We start from the raw sequence: 19,356 nt of genomic DNA, 5'->3' as shown, positions 1-19,356 counted from the left end.
GAGACTGCAAAAGTTGGCACTTTTCATCATGACTTCTCTTCTTCCATCTTCTTTCCTTTAGTCTTCTCCTTCTTCACTTGTTTCTCTTTTGGGCTTATAGTGGGGACTTGATCTCCAAAATAATTCAATTATTAGGTAAATCACATCCATATTTCTTTAGATTTGGTTTAATTATGAGAATACTTACATTTTATACTTTTTAATTTGTGATTCTTTTAAATAAATTATGTTTATGTTTTGAATAATAACAACTGTACCCATCAGAACGTCGACATCATTTACAAAAATCACCTTTATTTTTTAGAAAATTACACACACATCCTTCAAAAAGGCTAACTCATTACACAAACTATTTATACTTTTTAACTTTCAGGGGTGGTTTTTATAATTATGCAAAAAAAAGTGGTGGTTTGTGTAAATAAATCATAATTTGGAGCGTGTAAATATAATTATTTATTAATTATATAAACACATTACGTCCTTTGCAAAATTAAAGTACATTCATCGAAATTTAATTATAATTAATATCAATATCCCTTAGGTAGGGAGTGTGCTAGTATATTTGTAGAGCAGCAGAGCCTTACTCCATTCTTTCCTCTGGTTGGAATGGTCGGCTATGTTAGCTCTCTTAGCTTACAGACAAGCTTGCAGTGGGGTCTTTAGCCGCTAACTCCTTGACTCTTCAAAATGTCAGCTTCCAACTTCTTTTTTGAAAAAGCTCTCGCCTCCTCTTTCAGAGATGTTTTAATTCCCTAAGGTCTGATTAAACTTGATTTAAGCTAGAGCATAAGGGCATAGTGAATGTTTCTTTTCTTTTTCAGCTTAGCAATTTTGGGCCATATGCTCTCTTAGATAATTAATGGGCCTCTCTGTGGACTCATAGGCCCACTACTAAATAGGACTAGTGGTAGTAAGTTTCTTACCAGGCCAATGGCAAGGCCCAGGTTACTGTGTCAGATCGACGACCACCTAAACATTTAATCATTTTCAGTTATATCTAGGTTTTAATGCAGCTAAATAGAATTTTATTTAATTCTTTTCCCAAAAAATAACTTTAAATATAGTGTTACTGCAAATGTCATGTGTTCAATCATGATTCTCAGTCACGTGACAAGTTTGTAATAAAATAATAACACAATAATCCAGCAATCGGTCCAACGAAACAGAACATTACATTAGCCTATCGCAAACTATCTCTTACATTATCATGCATTAATCTATTACACTATAACTCAATCGAGCAAAGTGAAGGAGGCCTGAAGAGTTAATGCAATAAGAAAAAAGTATATATTTATTTCATCAATGTAACGTTGAACACAACAGATATATATGAGGTATCCAGCTTGTGTGAACTGTGAAGTTGACAAACAAATGTGAGGTATAGATAATCTTGAACTGAACTGGTAAGAAAATGAAAAGGAAGAGTTGCCAAATCCCTGGCCATCTCCAGTTCAGACAACTTAGAGTTCATCTTTGTGGTAGGATTTAGTATGAGGTACTGCTCCAGGATTGTCGGAAGAGTTCTTGATGGGATAAGATGCTTCCATTGCTATGCCACACAGTCCCTCTTTCGCGTGCACACCACGCTGCATTCTGATGTAACCTTTCTCTCCCCATTCCGGCCCCCACGAGTTCTTCACGATCCAGTACTTGGTCCCGTCCAGGGTCGTCCCGTATCCCACCGCTGCCACCCCGTGGTCCAGTTCCGTTCCACAGTCTCCTGTGAACACTCCCTATCATAGGAAGAACGTTTCATATTAGCAGTTGTTGGTTAGTTATACGTGTTTGATATTGATTGTTCGTGTTAAACCGATTCACTACAAAAATGTAAGATCAAACAAAGTGAACATGAGTGCATTATACAGATTTGTGTTTTACCTCTGAGTAGAACTGGAAATCAGAACCTCCTGCATCTATGGCAACTGATACAGGCTGATGTGCTACTGCTTTCAACAATGCATCTTCGTCGTTCGCTGGAACGTTCTCGTGTCCATCGATTGCGACAGCTGGAGAATCCTCCTGGACAAGATATATGTTATGATCAGATTAAATGTTTGTTGGATGGAATAACTAAAAACAATTACTAACAAGGTAATGTATCAGTGTAATGAAAACATCAGTAATAGGGAATACATGTAAATATTCAAACTACAGAGATTGTTTTGTAATTTGACAATAGTTTAGGGGTTTAACGTAATAACAACACAAATATGGTCTGCTACCTTGTGGGCATCGCACTCTCCATCTTCAGCTATGTAAGGATAGTTCTCCTCTGTTGTGATACCTCCCTTCTTCTTGATGAACTCAAAGGCTAAATCCATCAGTCCTCCATTACACCCCTCATTCTGATCAGTGTCACAATCGACAAGTTCTTGCTCAGACAGGGAAACAAGTTTGTTTGTCTTGATATAGTTTATCCCCTCCACTGCCACCACGGTCGAAAATGCCCAACAACTACCTGTATCAATATATTTTGATCATCAACAGTAAAATTATAATTATAGTTTTTGAGGTTATATAGTTATAATTACCACTACGTTACTTACGATAAATTACATGAACACCCTTTTGGGGGTGGACTTGTAATTTTGAGAGAACATACAAATGTTTGTGTAATTAGATTTAACTTTAGACTGTCTCAAGGTAATTTATCCGAAAAAGGTAAACGATGATGTATTACCACATTGGCCTTGATCTTTGACAGCAGTAACCGCCCCACTCTTCCTCCAATCAATGGAGTGTGGAACGCTCTGCACGTCCGCGTACATAAACGTCCCATTTCCACGTAAACTCCCTTGCAGCATGCGATGATGCTTGACCCTAGAGCCGGCGTAAAGGCTCCTGAACTCATGGCTGGTCATGTCAGCAAACTTGTTGAGTTTCAACTTATAAGGCCTGTCCTTCTTGTTGAAACTGTGGACATAGTGAGCATTGGCTTTGAAGACGTTGAAGCGCCTGTGCTTGTCTTGGATGCTCCTCGACACCGTGTGGTGGCTCCGCCACCTCTCGTACATGTCCCACAAGCTCTCCTCAGTCTCGAGCTCTTTCTCATGAAAATCAAAGCTCTTAACTAGACCAACGACCAGAGCAAGGGACAGAATCACTAATACGAGAGACGACTTCATGTTCAAGAATCTATGAGTTTTGTGTAGTAGATGTGAAGATTTAGAGAATGGAAGAGTGGTTTAAATAGAAGAAAGGATGGAATTCCAAGGTTCCTTATGGGCAAACTTCCATACAGAAGCAAGGTTGCTTTCACCACCCGCCAAACCCCTCCATCATCGGATTGGGTTTTCTATTCCAAATTCTATACACGACGTCTGATAGGATTCGAAATCATGACCTTAAATAAAGTTAATAATATAATCTTTCTATACTTAACGTGTGTATATATATATATATATTAATTGAAATATATAGAAATGCAGTTCAATTTAAAATAGAAAATTCAATCTGCTCCGTCAGCCCCCCAACTATTACACGGTATGACAACATCTGAACATAGCGAAAAAGGTGTAATTATGTGCGGATAGATAAGAGCAGAGTTATGATAAAGTCGTGTATTGATGTAAATTTATGGGTATGAGGTTTCCATGCAAAACACGCTACTGTGTGATCTTAGATATATTTCAGAAAGTGAAAAATGAATTATGTGCAGTGATGCAAGCAATCCGTTAAATCGTTAGGGAGTATGGCACGATTTCTTGCAAGTAGCCACCAACTCTTTCCGGAAAAGCTATTGGTAACTGAAATCGGAATTGAATTTTGTATTAAAAATTCTATTATATCTTTAGTTCTCTTGAATATATATATATATATATATATATTATATATACGAAGATGACGAGATATATTTTATTTAAATTTTTTTTATACATATTACGAGTATATGTTAAATGAAGTAAAAAATGAATAAAATTTATAATAAAAAATTCAATCCAAAATAAAACCACGTAGTTTGAATTGCTTTATGAGGAAAGAAAAGTTCAACAAAAGGGAAAAAATAATAAATAAAAAAGGGTAAATTATAACAACATCCTATGAGGTTTGGTTAATTATAAATATCTTTTTGTTGTTTGAAAAATTAGCAAAATTTCCCTGATTTTAATAGCCATCTAATAATTAGCCCGATACTTTAGGTTTTTATCATTTTTTTTATGATGAATTAACCAAAATGCCCTTATAGATTAAAAATTATAGTTTTATTTATTTTTTTAAAAGAATTGATTTTTTCTATGGACAAGTGGATAATTTTTTTATAATTTTCTATTCAACCCATTCGATTTTTCTATAAAGTTTTAATTTTTTTTAAAAAAAATGCAAAGTTGATGATTTCATAATTCTACCCAAGAATTACATAATTTCATCAAACATCAGGGGGTATTTATAATTTTTCAAACAACAAATTAAGGGGCAGTTATAATTATGTCAAACCTTAGGAGGGATTGTTGTAATTTACTCTAAATAAAAAGAAAAGCTTTTTGAAATTTATAATTTCTTATTGATCCTGGTTTCAGTATGAAACCCATTTTTTACTCTTTTTTTTTTTCTTGAGTAAATGATATTGACGACACAGACATTTACTGTCCTTTACAAAATTATAAATACATACTTTACGAGAGATGTTAGAGTAATGTGTCTCAACGGGGGTTTGTTTGTGTAAATTAACTTTTATCACTAAAAAAAAATGTATTTATTATTTATGTATTTTGACTTAATTTCAAGTGGTCGGTGCAGATGTAATTTACTATAATAATCCCTTAAAACAATAATTATGGATTTTGTTTAGGATCATTCCTTAAATTCTGGTACCCTTTTAAAGTTATTGCGTGTGAGAAATTCATTTCGTGATAAAGCCAAAAACCAGAAGTTAAAGGAAATATTAGTTAGAGATTCGATTATTTATTTTGTCGAAAAGTTTTATAAAGAAAATGGGATGTTAAATAACATGAAAATAAGCACATTATTAATTAGGTTTTGGTATAGGTTTGGACAATATCATAATCTGGAATTCACCTACAAAAACAGTAAACATACGATGATACGAACTACATGTAACTGTCAGTTATGTACTAAAATTGTATTAGTATGATTTATAAAGGATATATTTTGTATAATTAGTGTTGAACTTACTCATAGTATTAGTACTATTGCTTTGTATAGAGTATGACGGATACTATGGTATACTTAGAGTGCCATTTTGATTGTACACTCTGTATTTTTACTTAATAAAATTTACCTTTATTGAAAAAAGGATGTATCTTTTGGGGGGTAACTGGGACTTTTTGCACCTTTTATTTTTGAAATATACGTATGTGTACAATTAATTTTAAATTTTAAAAATTAATTAATATTTTTAAAAAATATATAGTAATTGATTAAGAGATTGAATCTGCCCAAATTCTCCAACAATTTGGAACCACACGAGGAAGAAAGAGTGCAATTTATAGTGAGGACGCAAATGACGTCGTTTTCTACTGATTTGCTATAAAAGAAAAGTTGCTTCTTAATCTACTATTGCGTGACCAATTAGCAATTATGGAGTATCATTATAACTCACTCACGGACAATTTCAATTCAAATTGGTTATCATAATTACAAATACACTTCATTATTTAAAAAATTATAAATACCGTCTAATGTTTGATGAAATTATGGAATTCTTAGATAGATGTATGAAATTATCAACTTTACCCTTACTGTACTTTTTTTAAAAAAAAAAGATTATAAAAAAATCGAATAGGATGGATGAAAAAAATTTAAAAACTATAAAAAATTGTCCACTTAGTTCATAATAAAATTTAAATATTTTAAAAATAAATAAAATTATAATTTTTAATCTATAATGGCATTTTGGTCAGTTCACCATAAAAAATGAATGATAACCTGATGGATTGAGCTAATTGTTATATGATTGTTAAACTTAGGGAGGGTATTGGTAAATTTTCCAACAATGAAGGGGTATTCATAATTATACGAAATTTCAGGAGAGGTCATTATAATTGACCCATATTTTTATTATGTAATTGGCTTTAATGCAGAAAAAAATTAATTATATAATAAATATGTTATACTTATTTTGTAATCAATTTAATTTGAGTAAGACATTTTCCCAACCCCATCCCCCGTTTGGATTTTTAATTGAAAAGATAATCTAAATATTAGTGTCATATAATAGATTATTCACTTCCCTATAAATTACTAGGGCTTAAAAAATATGGTAAATCAAAATTGATACTACAACAGAAATTTTATCCGTAATGAATAAAAAATGCAATATGATTATATCTATAATTAAAATATTCGTCATAAATTTTAATTGTAATTAATATTTAAGCCCTTGTTCACATAAATAATATATAGTTAATAGTCGTTGTACAATTATTGTTAATTAGTATAGTAGTCACTATAATTTTATATTTCTAATCATGATATTTAATTATGAGAAAAATCATATTACTTTATGTTATTATTATTCGTTATTTTTATTTGATTTGATTTTGTAATAGGATACAATTTATTACATTGTTCTAATATATATTGAGATTGAAAATTTAATATCAGTTTTATGAGGTAATTTTCCCTAAACGAAATATCAATTTATGATATATATATATATAAGTAAATAGTCAAAGAAAAGGAAATAAAAAAAATGAAAAATGTCTTATAAATCCAAAATCGAAAACAAATTTTAATTATTATTAATAATCCCACATTGGCGCTTTGGCAACAATGTTGTCAAAATCATCTACTGCCTAGTTTAATTTACAATAGAAATCAAAGTATTTTTAGGGATGGACTGAAATAATACAAATTAAAGACATTAGAATTTGCTGTCGGGGCGTCGACAAAAGGAAGGCATTCTAGGGGTCATACGGAAGCGAAGAGGTGGAGGATGCCGTTCTCCATCGCCCCACAGGGCGTAGGCTTCCTCCCCGTGTACTGCATCGTCGCCTATTTCCAGATCATCTTCCTCCATTCGAAGTTGAATCATACGACTTATCAATATGCATATCAAGCTCGTTACTATCACGTTCCACACTGTTATGAAAAGGGCCCCCGCAAATTGGAAGCCCATTTGGCGTAGCCCGTGTCTGAATTTCCCGTTAGCTATACCGTAGATGAAGCCTGGCCCCTGTTTACCCATTGGATAGAACATCTCGAGGAGCCTAGGATTGGCAAACAGGCCCGATAGAATCCCACCGAGCAGCCCCGCTACTGCATGGGTGTGGAAAACTCCTAGAGTGTCGTCAACTCTTTGGAAGAAGGATGACTTTTTGTGCAAAACCATCATTGTGAACCATGGGATTGAGCCCGACAAGATTCCCATCAACACTGCTGCCCATGTATCCACAATTCCTACCAATCCATGTACATAAAAAAAATGTTTTTTAGTACATACAAAATTAACAAGTATTAACTGTTAGCAGTAAGAAATAACTACCAGCCCCAGGGGTAATGCAGACCAGGCCAGTGATCATCCCCTGAACGGCGCCAATGACGGAGCTCTTGAGGTAGACAACCATGTCGAGGGAAAGCCAGACGAGGAGGCTGGTGGCCGTGCAGATGTGGGTGTTTAATACAGCAAGCGAGGTTATTGTGTTGGCTGCCAGTGGTGATCCGCCGTTAAAACCTGTCCAACCCATCCACAGAAAACCTGCGCCTCCCAGCATGTTAATTATGTTGTTTGGGGGGAAATGTTGCCTGTCGTGTGAATGTCTTGGTCCCACCTATCATCATGTCAACAAACATCTCCACAAAATCAACCACAATTAATTTTTATCTCTTCACAAGCAATTAATTCAGCATGTTGTATAATCATACAATTTTCAATGTGGTGTGTATATATATATATATATATATATATTGTACCTAGTGCATGCTAAATTATTTCACTCTAAGAATATAACATAAATTAATTTCAGTGGATATTTGTAGGGGTATTTGATTAAGTAGGTATTTATAATTTTTCAAATAATGAGTGGTATTTACAATTATAACAAATTTAGAAAGTAATGAGGGAATAAAGCCCCTTGAGGCCCACCCCGATTCATTCTTGTATGTGATTAGTCATTCTCCCTAACATTAGAAAAAAAAAATGACTATTGACTATAATTTTAATAGCTATGTGCTAAAAATCATGGTAAATAATTTTTTACCACAGTTAAATAAAATCAATGCAAAAATAGATTTACCTCCAAGAAAAAATTATTTGTCATAGCTAAAAGTTATAGAAAAATATTTGTCATGGCTTTTAGTCATGACAAATATTTTAGTCACCATCACAAATACCACAACCAATAATCATTGCATGGCTGTCGTCGAAGATTATTTGCTATGACTATTTTATATTTAACCATGTCAATCAGCCATGGTCAAATATTCCATTTTTATAATGTAACATCATTACATAACAAGTGTATTACGTGATTAGATCAAATTCGACCACACTCGATTTGGGATAGAATTTGTCAACGATGTATATTAACTATGATTTTGGAAACAAAAATTACCAAATTACCCAATAAGCAGCAGTGAAACCAGCCACTCCAGAAGAGAGATGGATGACATAACCCCCAGCATAGTCGATTATGTACTCTCTCAAAAACCCAGCGCCCCAAATCGTGTACGCCCCAACCGTGTAGGACAGCGTGATCCACAGCGGTACAAACAGCATCCAGGCGTAGAAATTCATCCTCCCCAGCAGTGACCCCGCCAGCAGTATCACAGTAATCGCTGCAAATGCAAACTGATAGAAAACGTAATCAGCCGTGGGGATGTATTTGTGTCCATATTGGACCAGTAAATCTCCATCTATCATGACCTGATCGGGCTTTCCTAATACCGGGATCATATCTGCCCCGAACGACATCTGATATGCCCACATCACCCAACATATGAGCACGGAGGCGAAGGCGTAGAGGGCCATGAATGCCGAATTCACTGCCCATTTTTTCTTCACCATGCTGCCGTAGAGTATAACCAGGCCCGGAACGCTTTGCAGCCCGACCATGGTTGCTGCGGTTAGCTCCCACCCATTGTCGCCTTTGTTCAGCCATACTGGCGATGCATCGTCGTGCCCGAGCCCGGGTGGGAGCGAAGCATAGGTTTCACCCATCAGAAAATGAGCCCTTTGTTTTTGGAAAATTTTGACAGGTAACGTCGTATGTGAAATAAATAAGCTGTCGGGTTTTGGATTGTAATAGGAATGAGCATTGGAATAATCTCTAAGTTGTTGCACAAAAATGATACTCTAACATTCTCTTCCGTCTTGTGGATGAAAGACAGAAATGTCTGGATTCTAACGAGGATTCTCCAATGCTACCAATATTAAATTATTAACTAGAATTGCTAGCTAGGATTCTTGTAAAGTTCGACCCTGTTCCTTCACGAACAGGACGATTCTTGCTCCAGTTATCTGCTTAATTATTAATAGTGAAAGAAACACACTACAAAAAATGCAACACCCGTTGCCCGTTACCCATTTTATAACTCAATTTTTTGTTGAATTTAATAGTAAGTTTACTGAATTTCCAGCGATTATTGCAATGTATTTTGGAAAGGCTAAATTTGTAGGTTGGTATATATTACCATCTGTTACAAATTATTTTTTTTGAAATAATAATTGCTTTTTAATTGCTTAATTTTAATTTTGATAGTTTAATTTAATATTCCTTATTACAATAATATATCTAATTTTAATTTATAAAATTAATTTTTTTTAAACTTGAAATATTTAAGTAAATTAAAATGCAATTGGTCAACAGTACATCAAGTCATTGTCACCTTGTGTTTGCTTAACATATATAGGATCCGTAAAATATACAATATTATTATACGGATTCTCTATGTATTTTATTGGATTTACGATGATGTAAGTGCGTGTCTCATCGAATAAATAAATAATTTCATGTGCTGTTTCTCTTGGTAATTATGGGACAGCATTTTAGGTATATTTAGCCGGGCTGTTATTACAATCAATAAACATATGTCAACTTGTTGGTTCCTATCCTTGATATTAATGTTTTGGGATAATGTTCCTTCTCATATCTTAATTATATTTTTATTTCAATTTTAATATAACAAAATTTTCAAATCATCAGATTTGATACTTAATATTTATAGTCTTTTTTATCATTATTACTATCCTCCGTTATTTGACCGTCACATCTAACAGTCAATCCCATTTCGAAAGAGAAAATAAACAGAGTTTTGTCAAAAAAAAAAAGCATGTTTGGTTGTTTTATCCCCAAAATAATAATAATAATAATAATCTACCCTTCAAAGGCTTTAAGATTTGTAAATACCGATGAGTTTTTGTACATAATTGGAGAGCTTGTTGTTGTAAATTAACAATAAACATCTTGCCATTGTCTATTATTTTGGTGACATCCATTGGCTTTTATGTATATACCTTTTTAATATAATAGCATATTAAGAAATAAAAGGATGTAAGATTAGATTTTATGTCTAACAATCACTTCATGCAAATAATATTAGGTTACAGTAGACCAATATTTTAAAATTCAGTTTGGGCCGATCGTCAGGGACCATATGAATCGTCACTCCATTCATAAAACGGTTTGGTTCAACTAATAAAAACGAATTAGCCTCAAAATCATTCTGTTTTTTAAAAACTGTTTGAATCGTGGATTGAACCGTCAACACAATTGGCTCAATCCGAAATCAAGTGAACCATTGCTTCACTAACTTTTCTAAAATTTTAAAAAATGATAAAATTTAAAATTGAACTCTGGACACATTTTATATGAACAATGAGAAAAACACCAAAAAAAATCAACACCCACATCATAATAATTATTTGAATTAGACATTAACAAATGAACAAATTGATTAAGCCTATAATCTAATTAAATTTTTCTCTCCTATGATTATGTAAATTGCTAGTTTTATCATAATCGATAAACTAAGATTTGTATATTATCTTAAGAGCGGATGCTAACTATTTATTGACAATAAAATTTAGTTATAACTTAATTATAATGGTAAATAATTCATTATTTTTTTACTATGATGGGGTTATGACATATGACTCTTGCCTCCGAGTTTAATATCATTGCAGTTGACACTCTTCATAGATTTTAATTCATTGTAAAGTTAGAAACAAATAAAAACTGGACCGGGACCCCTCTTTGCTGCTATAGATGTACTTCTAATGCAGTCTTGAGAGAGTTGTGATTTTGTGCAGAGATATGAAGGCAGTAAAGTACTTGTATCATTACCTTCTAAATGCGACGTACACGAACTTGTAGGACATTATTCTCCATGTCTCGCTGCTCCTCTAGAATCTGCTCTACTGACGTGACAGCAGACGAGCTACAGTCGTCGATGTCTATCATTTTTAGTGTTGGTATATCTCCAATACCAGAAGGGATCGCCTGTAGATCATGGCATGCGCTGATGATCAGGTGCTCAAGGCAGGGGAAGTGTGTGTTTTCAGCTATCCACCGCACCAGCCGCATTTTCTCGATTAGCAGGAATTTGAGTCGAGAAAATTCCCGTTCAACTGGCTTCCACACTGCGCCCGTGAAGGCGTACTGTTTAAGTTTGAGAACTTCAAGATGAGGCAATGAGCCAATAATCGACATACCTTTCCAAGATAAATTGCTGCCATCGAGAGTTAGCTTTTTGAGGCTCTGGGGGAAGCTGAGATTTGGCAACAAAGTTTCATTAGGCGGCCAGTTGAACACGCATTTCAGGTTTTCAAGTTTGGATAGGCGGACAAGATTTTTGAGGTCGTAAGCGGACCAGTCTTCTATGCCAGCACCATAATAATACACACCCAATTTCTTAAGGTTAGGGAATTTCCTCAGGACCTCCTCTGTACATCTGAAATTTGCGACCGTGCAAAGTGTTTCCAGGTCTTTTAGGACAACAGGATTTTCCTTATCAATAGGATTAGGCAAGAAAATTTCTGTCATCTGTACATGTCTTAATTGTGCCATCTGGAAGACTTCCGATGGTGTGTCTACTTCACAGTAGGACTGGAAATAAGGAAAATACTCTCTGTTTAACAAGTTCTGCTGATCCTTGATAATCAATATCTGGAGTTTCCAAAGTAGGGATATTTTAGAAGGGAGTACAGGAAAACTTTGGAAAGTGAAAGCAAGGTACCTTAAGTTCACTAGGAACAGAAACGCAAAAGGAAATTCCGAGAATTCTGTTTCAAGAAAATCCAATACCCTCAGAAACCTGAAACTTTGGTAGAATGGCACTGTAGAGAGAACACGTCCGGTGCACAAAACAGAACGAGTGAGTGTCATTGATTCCATACATTCAGTAATGTCATTACCTTCAGGAATATCTAGATGCATGATCAAACGACGTGGAATATTATCCATGTCCGGGGGAGAAAATTGAGCAGACCTGTTGATGATGTGAAGAAAATTCTCATTTTGAGCTTCTTTTAAGCACAAGTCCCTTAAAAGATCATGCATGGTGCATGTTCTTGTTTTCCCATTTGATCCTCTTTGGCGGACAATAACAAGGTTTCTGTCAATGAGATCGTTTAAGTATCCCTCAGCAGCCACTTCCAAGCTTTTTGATCTAGATGGTCTCAGAAATCCCTCAGCTATCCATAATCTGATGAGCTTGGTGACGGGAATTTCATAATCTTCAGGGAAAGCTCCCAAATAGAGGAAGCAAGGTTTGAGATGATGAGGCAAATGATTATAGCTCAAAGATAATATCTCGGAACACTGCTCATCGTTCTCTATGGTAATTGAGTTTACATTATCAGCAACGTACCCCCAAAATTCTCGTGTCATTGCTGAATTTGCAAGAAGCCCACCAACCACCCTAGCCGCAAGAGGGAGCCCTTTGCAGTTGTGTGCTATCATCTTGCCAATATCCTCCAATTCTTGAAATTCCGGAGGACAGCCTTCTTGTCCAAATACCTCTTGACAAAGTAGATGCCAACTCTTATCCTTGTCCAGCAAACGAATCCGATGAGGAGGGCTAAAGGAGTCAGTTGCATAAACGGCCACACCCTGCAGCCTAGTCGTCAACATGATCCGACTCCCATTACCATCATCCGGAAACATCCTTTTCATATCATCCCAAACTTGTGTACTCCACATATCATCCAATACGATTATATACCTCCTACCCTTCAAAAATTTCCACAAAGTCTGCGTCAAATCTTGAACACTCTTTTCCTTTGGTCTGTTAATGACAACTCCAAAATTTGCTAAAAGTCCTCGGATTACATCGTCCACGAGATATGTTTGGGATATTGTTACCCAAGCACAAAGATCAAAGTGATCTTTGACAAGTGAATCATCATAAAGGTTTCTAGCGAGAGTCGTCTTACCCACGCCCCCCATGCCAGTAATGGGAATGACTTGGAGCTTAGATTCCCATCCGGTAAGTCTATGCTTCAGTTCCATCACATCTTCGTCGAAGCCCACCATCACATTCTTGCCAACACGAGCATCTCTTGAAGAGCCAAGAACAGGCAAATGCTGCCTCGGCAGCAAATCCTTCAAGCCGCACCTATCATTCAACAGCTCTTCCACGAGGGAATCAATCTCCACCAGTACTTCATCCAACTCCTGATACTCCCAGTTTTCTAGATCAGTGGGAGAATCCAACCAGGCGATGAACCTGTCAGAATCTTCATAGACTTGTTCCGAAACGTAGAATTCAACAAGATCTTCGATCACAGATGCTGAATCTCTGATGCGGATTTCCAAGGAATCCACCTCTTCTTGGCTGCTCTTCTGGGGAGAATCTTCGAACAACGTTTGCAAGAACCGAACTTTTCTGTAAATAGAGATGATATAGTGTTTGGCACGGAAAAAGTGAAAGCGATCAGAGTGCAAAATCAGCTCAAGCGTATTCATGAGTGAAACAAGAGCAGAATGAGCCATTGCTAGCTTCTGTCTCTTTTCGCACACACTGAAAAGAATTTGGAGGCTGCCGTTTTGCAGTGGCTAGATCATCAGAATTTCAGACGGAGAAGACATGACAGTACAAAAAAATCAATTGACCGATTTAAAAATCCGAAGACTTGACAGCAAATCTACGCTGAATATGTCAACTTTTTTTATTATTATTATTTTAAATTAAAAGCAGTTTCTATGAATGTGTCACCTTGATTATTTATTCATTTATTTTATTAATTAGTGTTATTATATGCAACCGAGAAGTCTCTCTACTTATTAAATATTAGTGCTTATTATAAGCCAACTCTTGATCTACTATTTCTCGAAGAAATCAGCGGGAAGCGTCTACATACTACTTGAAGTATTGTTCTTATATGCATCCAACGTGAAAATATTGAATATTAAAATTTTAATCGCAATACTGATAGCACTATAAAAAAAAAAAAGATCATTTTATAATGACGGTTTTTGTAATGATTATGTTGTAATTGTTTTATTAATTTGTAACGGGACATTTTTACTGCGGTTTTTCAGACGTTACGAAATATTTGTAATGACTTGCTTGAAAGTCGTTACAATTTGTAAAGATTTTTTTACCGGCCACGCATGACCATTACAATTGTAGTTCAATTGAAAAAAATGAATTTGGATATGTTTTTGGAACGATTCAATTAATTTTGATTTAATTGTTATTGGAACGACCTTTATAACACATATAGGTTTGGTTGTATTTGAACTTTGGCTCGATTTTTGGATTACACTTTGTAATGGTCTTGCATTATGTTGTAACGGTTTTTGTATCAAGTTTTGTATTTCTTTTTTACAGTTTTTGTAATGGCTTTTGTAACTCATTATGCGTATGTTGATTTTGGTTTTGTATCTACCTTTGTTACTGTTTTTTACACTACTTTAGTATCGACTTTTGGGACAGCTTTTTTCAAAATTGATAACCATCTTTTGCACGATCGTTGATGGCTTCAGGATTATATGACAGTAATTAGAATTCCAACGCTGTTATAAATACAATGACAAAAAAATATTTTTTTAATATTCATTTGTATTTAATTTATTTTAATATTTAGTTGTTTAAAAAAATTATTGAAAATTTTTGTTATATGTAGGTAGTTTTAATTTCTTAAATATGCAATATTAAACAAAAATATATATAATATATTAAGAAAATAAAAATTTCTTTAAAAAATAAAAATATTATTTTTACATTGTATTTTTACAAATAAAAAAAATTCTAATCTAAATCAGCATCCCCTTCGACCATGTGTTCGTCGCCGTCGATGTTGGGTACCGGAGGATTAGCTGGAGGCTAGGGCGTTTGAGGATCAAGTTAGATGGGATCCATCCGCTGCATCCACTCCTCGAGCCTCGTTACCCGATCATCAAGGTCGGGGTGCAGCGGTTTTGGTGGAGAGGGTGATGAAATAGTGGACCCGCTGGGTTGTGATGGTCCAGCAACAGGTGAGTCAAGACTGAATACTCGACCACTCTTCTGGTTCCCCGCTGTTGACAGCGACACCTGTTGCCCATTAGGTGCCACTGAGCCTTGAGAGAATAATGGAGGGTCTTGATTACTATTTTGTCGTATCTAACGTTCTCCCATCATCTTCACGAACAGTTCCTGCGAACAGATTAAATGATTAAACTTTAAAAAAAACTAATTTTAAATTAAAAAATTAAATTATTTTTATATTTACCGCGATCTCTGATGCCCTCGGGCCGCTCATGGCCGTCACCTCCATCTGTTTGACCGGGCATTCAAGTCGTGCCTGCTATTCAAAAATCCTTTTCAGAAATGATTAGAAATTTAAAAAAATGAATTAAATTAATACTATACGTTAAAATATTTACCATCTTATGCTTGTGGGGCCCCAACAGAGGACGCCCCCCCCCTGTGATAGGCGATAGCAGCTGCATCCAGGGTTAGTTACCCAATTGACCTTATTCTTCTCTAACTCTGCAGGAATTCTAGGAATTCTAGATACTCCAAAAGCTGGCACTAGACCTCCTTAGCTAGCTTAGCCACAGGGAACGACTAGTTCCGGACGTCGGCGAACCGCTTTTGCAGGAACTTCCCCACCTGCGACTTGACGACCTTGAACATTGACTCGTCGCCACAACCCCACCGATAGGATAGTTGCAAATTTCACATATTAAAAAATATATAAATACTAAAAAATATATAAGTATTAATTACAATTAAATATTATTCTTACCTTTAAATTTTGAAATCATAATAACTGGTGCTCTTGTGAGATTTGCGATATATTCCCCCAGGGATGTGGATAATACCTTTTGACCGTTGCACGAATCGCCTTGTGAAAATCTCGATTGGACCTGAAAAGAATAATTAAATATTAAAAACAATAATAAAATCAAAATAAAATTTTATAAAATAAGTGAATAAATTTACGTACATACATTGCATCCCGCATGCTGATATAATGCCTCTGCGACGCTGGTGGTGGTAGTGGTGCATTGCACGGGAGCCTGTGTACTGCTAGGTCCAGTCGCATTTGACACCACTGTGGGAGAATCTGGAGGAATTGGCGGGGCCTAGGACGCAGGCTATGGTGGTTGGGGTGCATCCGCACCAACAGCTCGGGGAGGCTTGGGAGGGCCACGACCGCGACCCCAGCCACAATCTTGTCCCGGAATAGGCGGAGCACTGATAGTCATGAATATACAATTTAAAAAAAATTAATATTAAAAACTGTTAATTGTAATTTATTATTGATAAAATTATATGTTTTTTAAAATTTTTAAATGTTCCTAAAATTTGCATTGAAGTCTATTTTTTTCTAAAAATTGCATTGTAGTCCATAATTTTTAAAAAATTGTATTAAATTTTATGATTCTCGCAAACTCCTAAATTTCCTAAAAATTGCATTAAAATCCTATTTTTTTCCTAAAAATTGCATTAGGGACCTATTTTTTCCCCCTGGAAAGCGCATTAAGGTTCATAATTTTCCTAAAATTTGCCTAAAATGTGTAAAATAAAAATTTGATAAATTCTTTAGAAAAATTGCATAAAATTTGCAAGTATCTACATACATATTTTTAAAAAATTGCATAAATATATTTCTAAATAATTCAACGAAGACTAATCCTACAAAATAAAGGTGAACTCCAATGCTTAAATCAGTAATGGTTATATTGAAAAAGAATTAAGGAAACTTGAATTAAAGTAAGAATAAAAGCATAAAATAATGGTATAGTGTATATATTCGTGTGAAATGCAAAATATGGGCTCAAAATAGACTAAAAATCAAGAGAGAAATGAGAGAATAATACCCTAAAAATATTAGCATTATTATACAAACTACCCCTATTTTTTTATTATCAGGACTAATTTCTATAATTATACTAAAAAATAAGAATAATTTATATAACTAAATTATAAATAAAAAATATAAATATAATTATCCCTTGTTATTATTATTACTACAACTACAAGAAAAATTACCTTAATATCCGAAGTTCAAGATGCATCTTGGTCAACATATCAAGAGATTGTCTCTTTGTGTTTGTTTCATATTTTAATATAGGATTCTTAAAACTCGTCATGTCATGTGGTTTAACTCCGACAAAGTTGTAATGAACTGCAACGATTCAAAATAATAATAAAAAAAGAAAATTCATCAAGGATCAGTACTAGATTATGTTCATATTAGCTAATTCGACTAAGTTTTGTATAAACAATTTGACTTATTAAAATACAATCAAGTTAGAAAATCCATGTCTATAGAGACGTTTCAATGAAATTCTGAAGTGTCTTGATATTTTATGTTGCATTCCTATTTTTTTTTTATATATATAAAACACGATTTTACTATTTCATGATATATCTGTATTAGTGTTTCAAATGAATAAGGATTCTCCCTCCCTACATGGATGTCGGACATGTTGGATTAATTATTTCCAACATATATTTATTTATTTTTGTTTTTTTTTTCTATCTCCACAAAACGCAATAAAGTACTTAAAAAATGAATCCAAATACTATGATAGATTCGAGTGTTCTTCAATTTTTTTTTTTCGTTTATCTTTTGAATACATTACAAATGTACAAAATTTGAGTACATACATAAAGAATTTTCCACTTTTATATTTTAAAAATTAAATTACGGTACGCACTGCACCCTCCTACATTACATTACATGAATTATTTATATTAATAACTGCCACCTATATGTGCAAGATTAAGACACTTTGCTACTATATTACAAGAATTCACTGTAAGAAAAAACATATTTTTTGGGACTGATGCGCAAACTATTACGATGAGGTGTTGACTTTTGGGACTAAATCTGTGAGGGGTAAATACCCGTTGTTGTTAATAGTGTTGAGGGAAAGCATAAAAGTATCAAACTTCTTATTCCATTGCCTTGGAGATTGTTTTAAACCATATAAGGATTTTCTTAACAAGCAAACATGATTGGGATTGTTTTTATCAATAAAATCGACGAGTTGTTGCATATAAATATTTTCATCAAGATCACCATGCATAAAAGCGGTTTTGACATCCATTTGTTTTAACTCCCAATCAAAATGAGCAGTAAGAGCAAGAATTATACGCACAGTGGTATATTTAACAACGGGGGAGAAAATCTCATTGTAATTTATCCATTCCTTTTGAGTGAACCCCTTGGCTACTAATCTAGCCTTGTACTTTAAAGGGTTTTTTTGCTTGGTTTTAAAGATCCATTTGCAATCCACTAAGAAACACTCTTTTGGTTTAGGCACTAGATCCCAAGTGTGGTTGTCTTTTAAAGACTTCATTTCCTCACTCATGGCACTAAGCCATTCTTTAGACTTGAGGGTTTCATCTATGTTCGAAGGTTCAGAATTTTCGATATTAAGTCCTACTTGGAAATCGTTAAGCCTAGAAGGGATTCTACGTTCTCTTCTACCCCTATCTCATGCTAGTTGGTAATTTTCCAAGGGATTTTCTATAGGTTCTTCTATATTTTGTTCATCATTACTCTCTTCTATATACTCTCCCTCTTCTTGGTTATCCTCCACCTTGTTAAAGGTTCAGTCCTTTTCTATTGTTTCGGGTTTTGAAAAACAGGGCATCTCATTCGCGTTAAAAGTAACATCTCTACTAATGATCACTTTATAGCCAAGTTGGCTACGAACCCACAACCTATACTCTTTAACCCCAACAAGATAACCAATAAAAACACATTTCATAGAACGAGGTTCAAGTTTATCAGAATTTTGGTGAATAAAAACAGAGCAACCAAAAGTACGTAAGAAGGAAACATCAGGTATTTTACCACTCCAAACAGTTTCAGGAGATTTTCCCAACAAAGGCACAGAAGGAGACAAGTTTATCAAGTATGTAGCAGTTAAAAAAGCTTCACCCCAGAAAGATTTTTGTAAGCCTGAACATCAGCAAGCATCTTTCTTTTTCAAGTAAAGTACGGTTCAT

The 19,356-nt window shown here is 34.5% G+C and overlaps 3 protein-coding genes across 4 annotated transcripts; all 3 read right to left on the bottom strand.

The window, feature by feature from the left end:
* On the bottom strand, positions 1,265-3,182 carry LOC105157313 (vignain-like). The gene is made up of 4 exons (XM_011073704.2): positions 2,681-3,182; positions 2,223-2,458; positions 1,879-2,019; positions 1,265-1,733 (listed from the first exon to the last, which is right to left on the bottom strand). Exons 1-4 carry the CDS (start codon positions 3,123-3,125, stop codon positions 1,461-1,463), a joined length of 1,095 nt encoding a protein of 364 aa, XP_011072006.1. The 5' UTR covers positions 3,126-3,182; the 3' UTR covers positions 1,265-1,460.
* Positions 6,716-9,405, bottom strand: LOC105157487 (ammonium transporter 3 member 2-like). Its single transcript, XM_011073891.2, has 3 exons — positions 8,522-9,405; positions 7,445-7,730; positions 6,716-7,359 (listed from the first exon to the last, which is right to left on the bottom strand). Exons 1-3 carry the CDS (start codon positions 9,116-9,118, stop codon positions 6,824-6,826), a joined length of 1,419 nt encoding a protein of 472 aa, XP_011072193.2. The 5' UTR covers positions 9,119-9,405; the 3' UTR covers positions 6,716-6,823.
* Positions 8,617-14,097, bottom strand: LOC105157486 (putative late blight resistance protein homolog R1B-16). 2 transcript variants are annotated; one of them, XM_011073890.2, is made up of 2 exons: positions 11,244-14,096; positions 8,617-8,749 (listed from the first exon to the last, which is right to left on the bottom strand). In XM_011073890.2, exon 1 carries the CDS (start codon positions 13,890-13,892, stop codon positions 11,247-11,249), a length of 2,646 nt encoding a protein of 881 aa, XP_011072192.1. In that variant the 5' UTR covers positions 13,893-14,096; the 3' UTR covers positions 8,617-8,749; positions 11,244-11,246. The 2 variants fall into 2 exon arrangements, with proteins under 2 accessions (XP_011072192.1, XP_020547913.1); XM_020692254.1 differs by lacking the exon at positions 8,617-8,749 and having other exon boundaries at positions 10,922-11,539; positions 11,612-14,097.

This window comes from Sesamum indicum, linkage group LG3, assembly GCF_000512975.1.
Source record: "Sesamum indicum cultivar Zhongzhi No. 13 linkage group LG3, S_indicum_v1.0, whole genome shotgun sequence".
Lineage (NCBI taxonomy): Eukaryota > Viridiplantae > Streptophyta > Magnoliopsida > Lamiales > Pedaliaceae > Sesamum > Sesamum indicum.
This window is presented reverse-complemented; position numbering and strand designations above follow the sequence as displayed.

Bases quoted from the DNA above. Each gene is read 5' to 3' on its own strand.
- LOC105157487 (XM_011073891.2), bottom strand. From the start codon at position 9,118: ATGGGTGAAACCTATGCTTCGCTCCCACCCGGGCTCGGGCACGACGAT. The intron at 7,731-8,521 runs GTAATTTGGTAA...ACATGATGATAG, and splicing joins GTTTCACTGCTGCTTATTGG to GTGGGACCAAGACATTCACA. The intron at 7,360-7,444 runs GTAGTTATTTCT...ATGGATTGGTAG, and splicing joins CTGCATTACCCCTGGGGCTG to GAATTGTGGATACATGGGCA.
- LOC105157313 (XM_011073704.2), bottom strand. From the start codon at position 3,125: ATGAAGTCGTCTCTCGTATTAGTGATTCTGTCCCTTGCTCTGGTCGTT. The intron at 2,020-2,222 runs GTAGCAGACCAT...TATCTTGTCCAG, and splicing joins GAGAGTGCGATGCCCACAAG to GAGGATTCTCCAGCTGTCGC. The intron at 1,734-1,878 runs GTAAAACACAAA...TTCCTATGATAG, and splicing joins ATTTCCAGTTCTACTCAGAG to GGAGTGTTCACAGGAGACTG.
- LOC105157486 (XM_011073890.2), bottom strand. From the start codon at position 13,892: ATGGCTCATTCTGCTCTTGTTTCACTCATGAATACGCTTGAGCTGATT.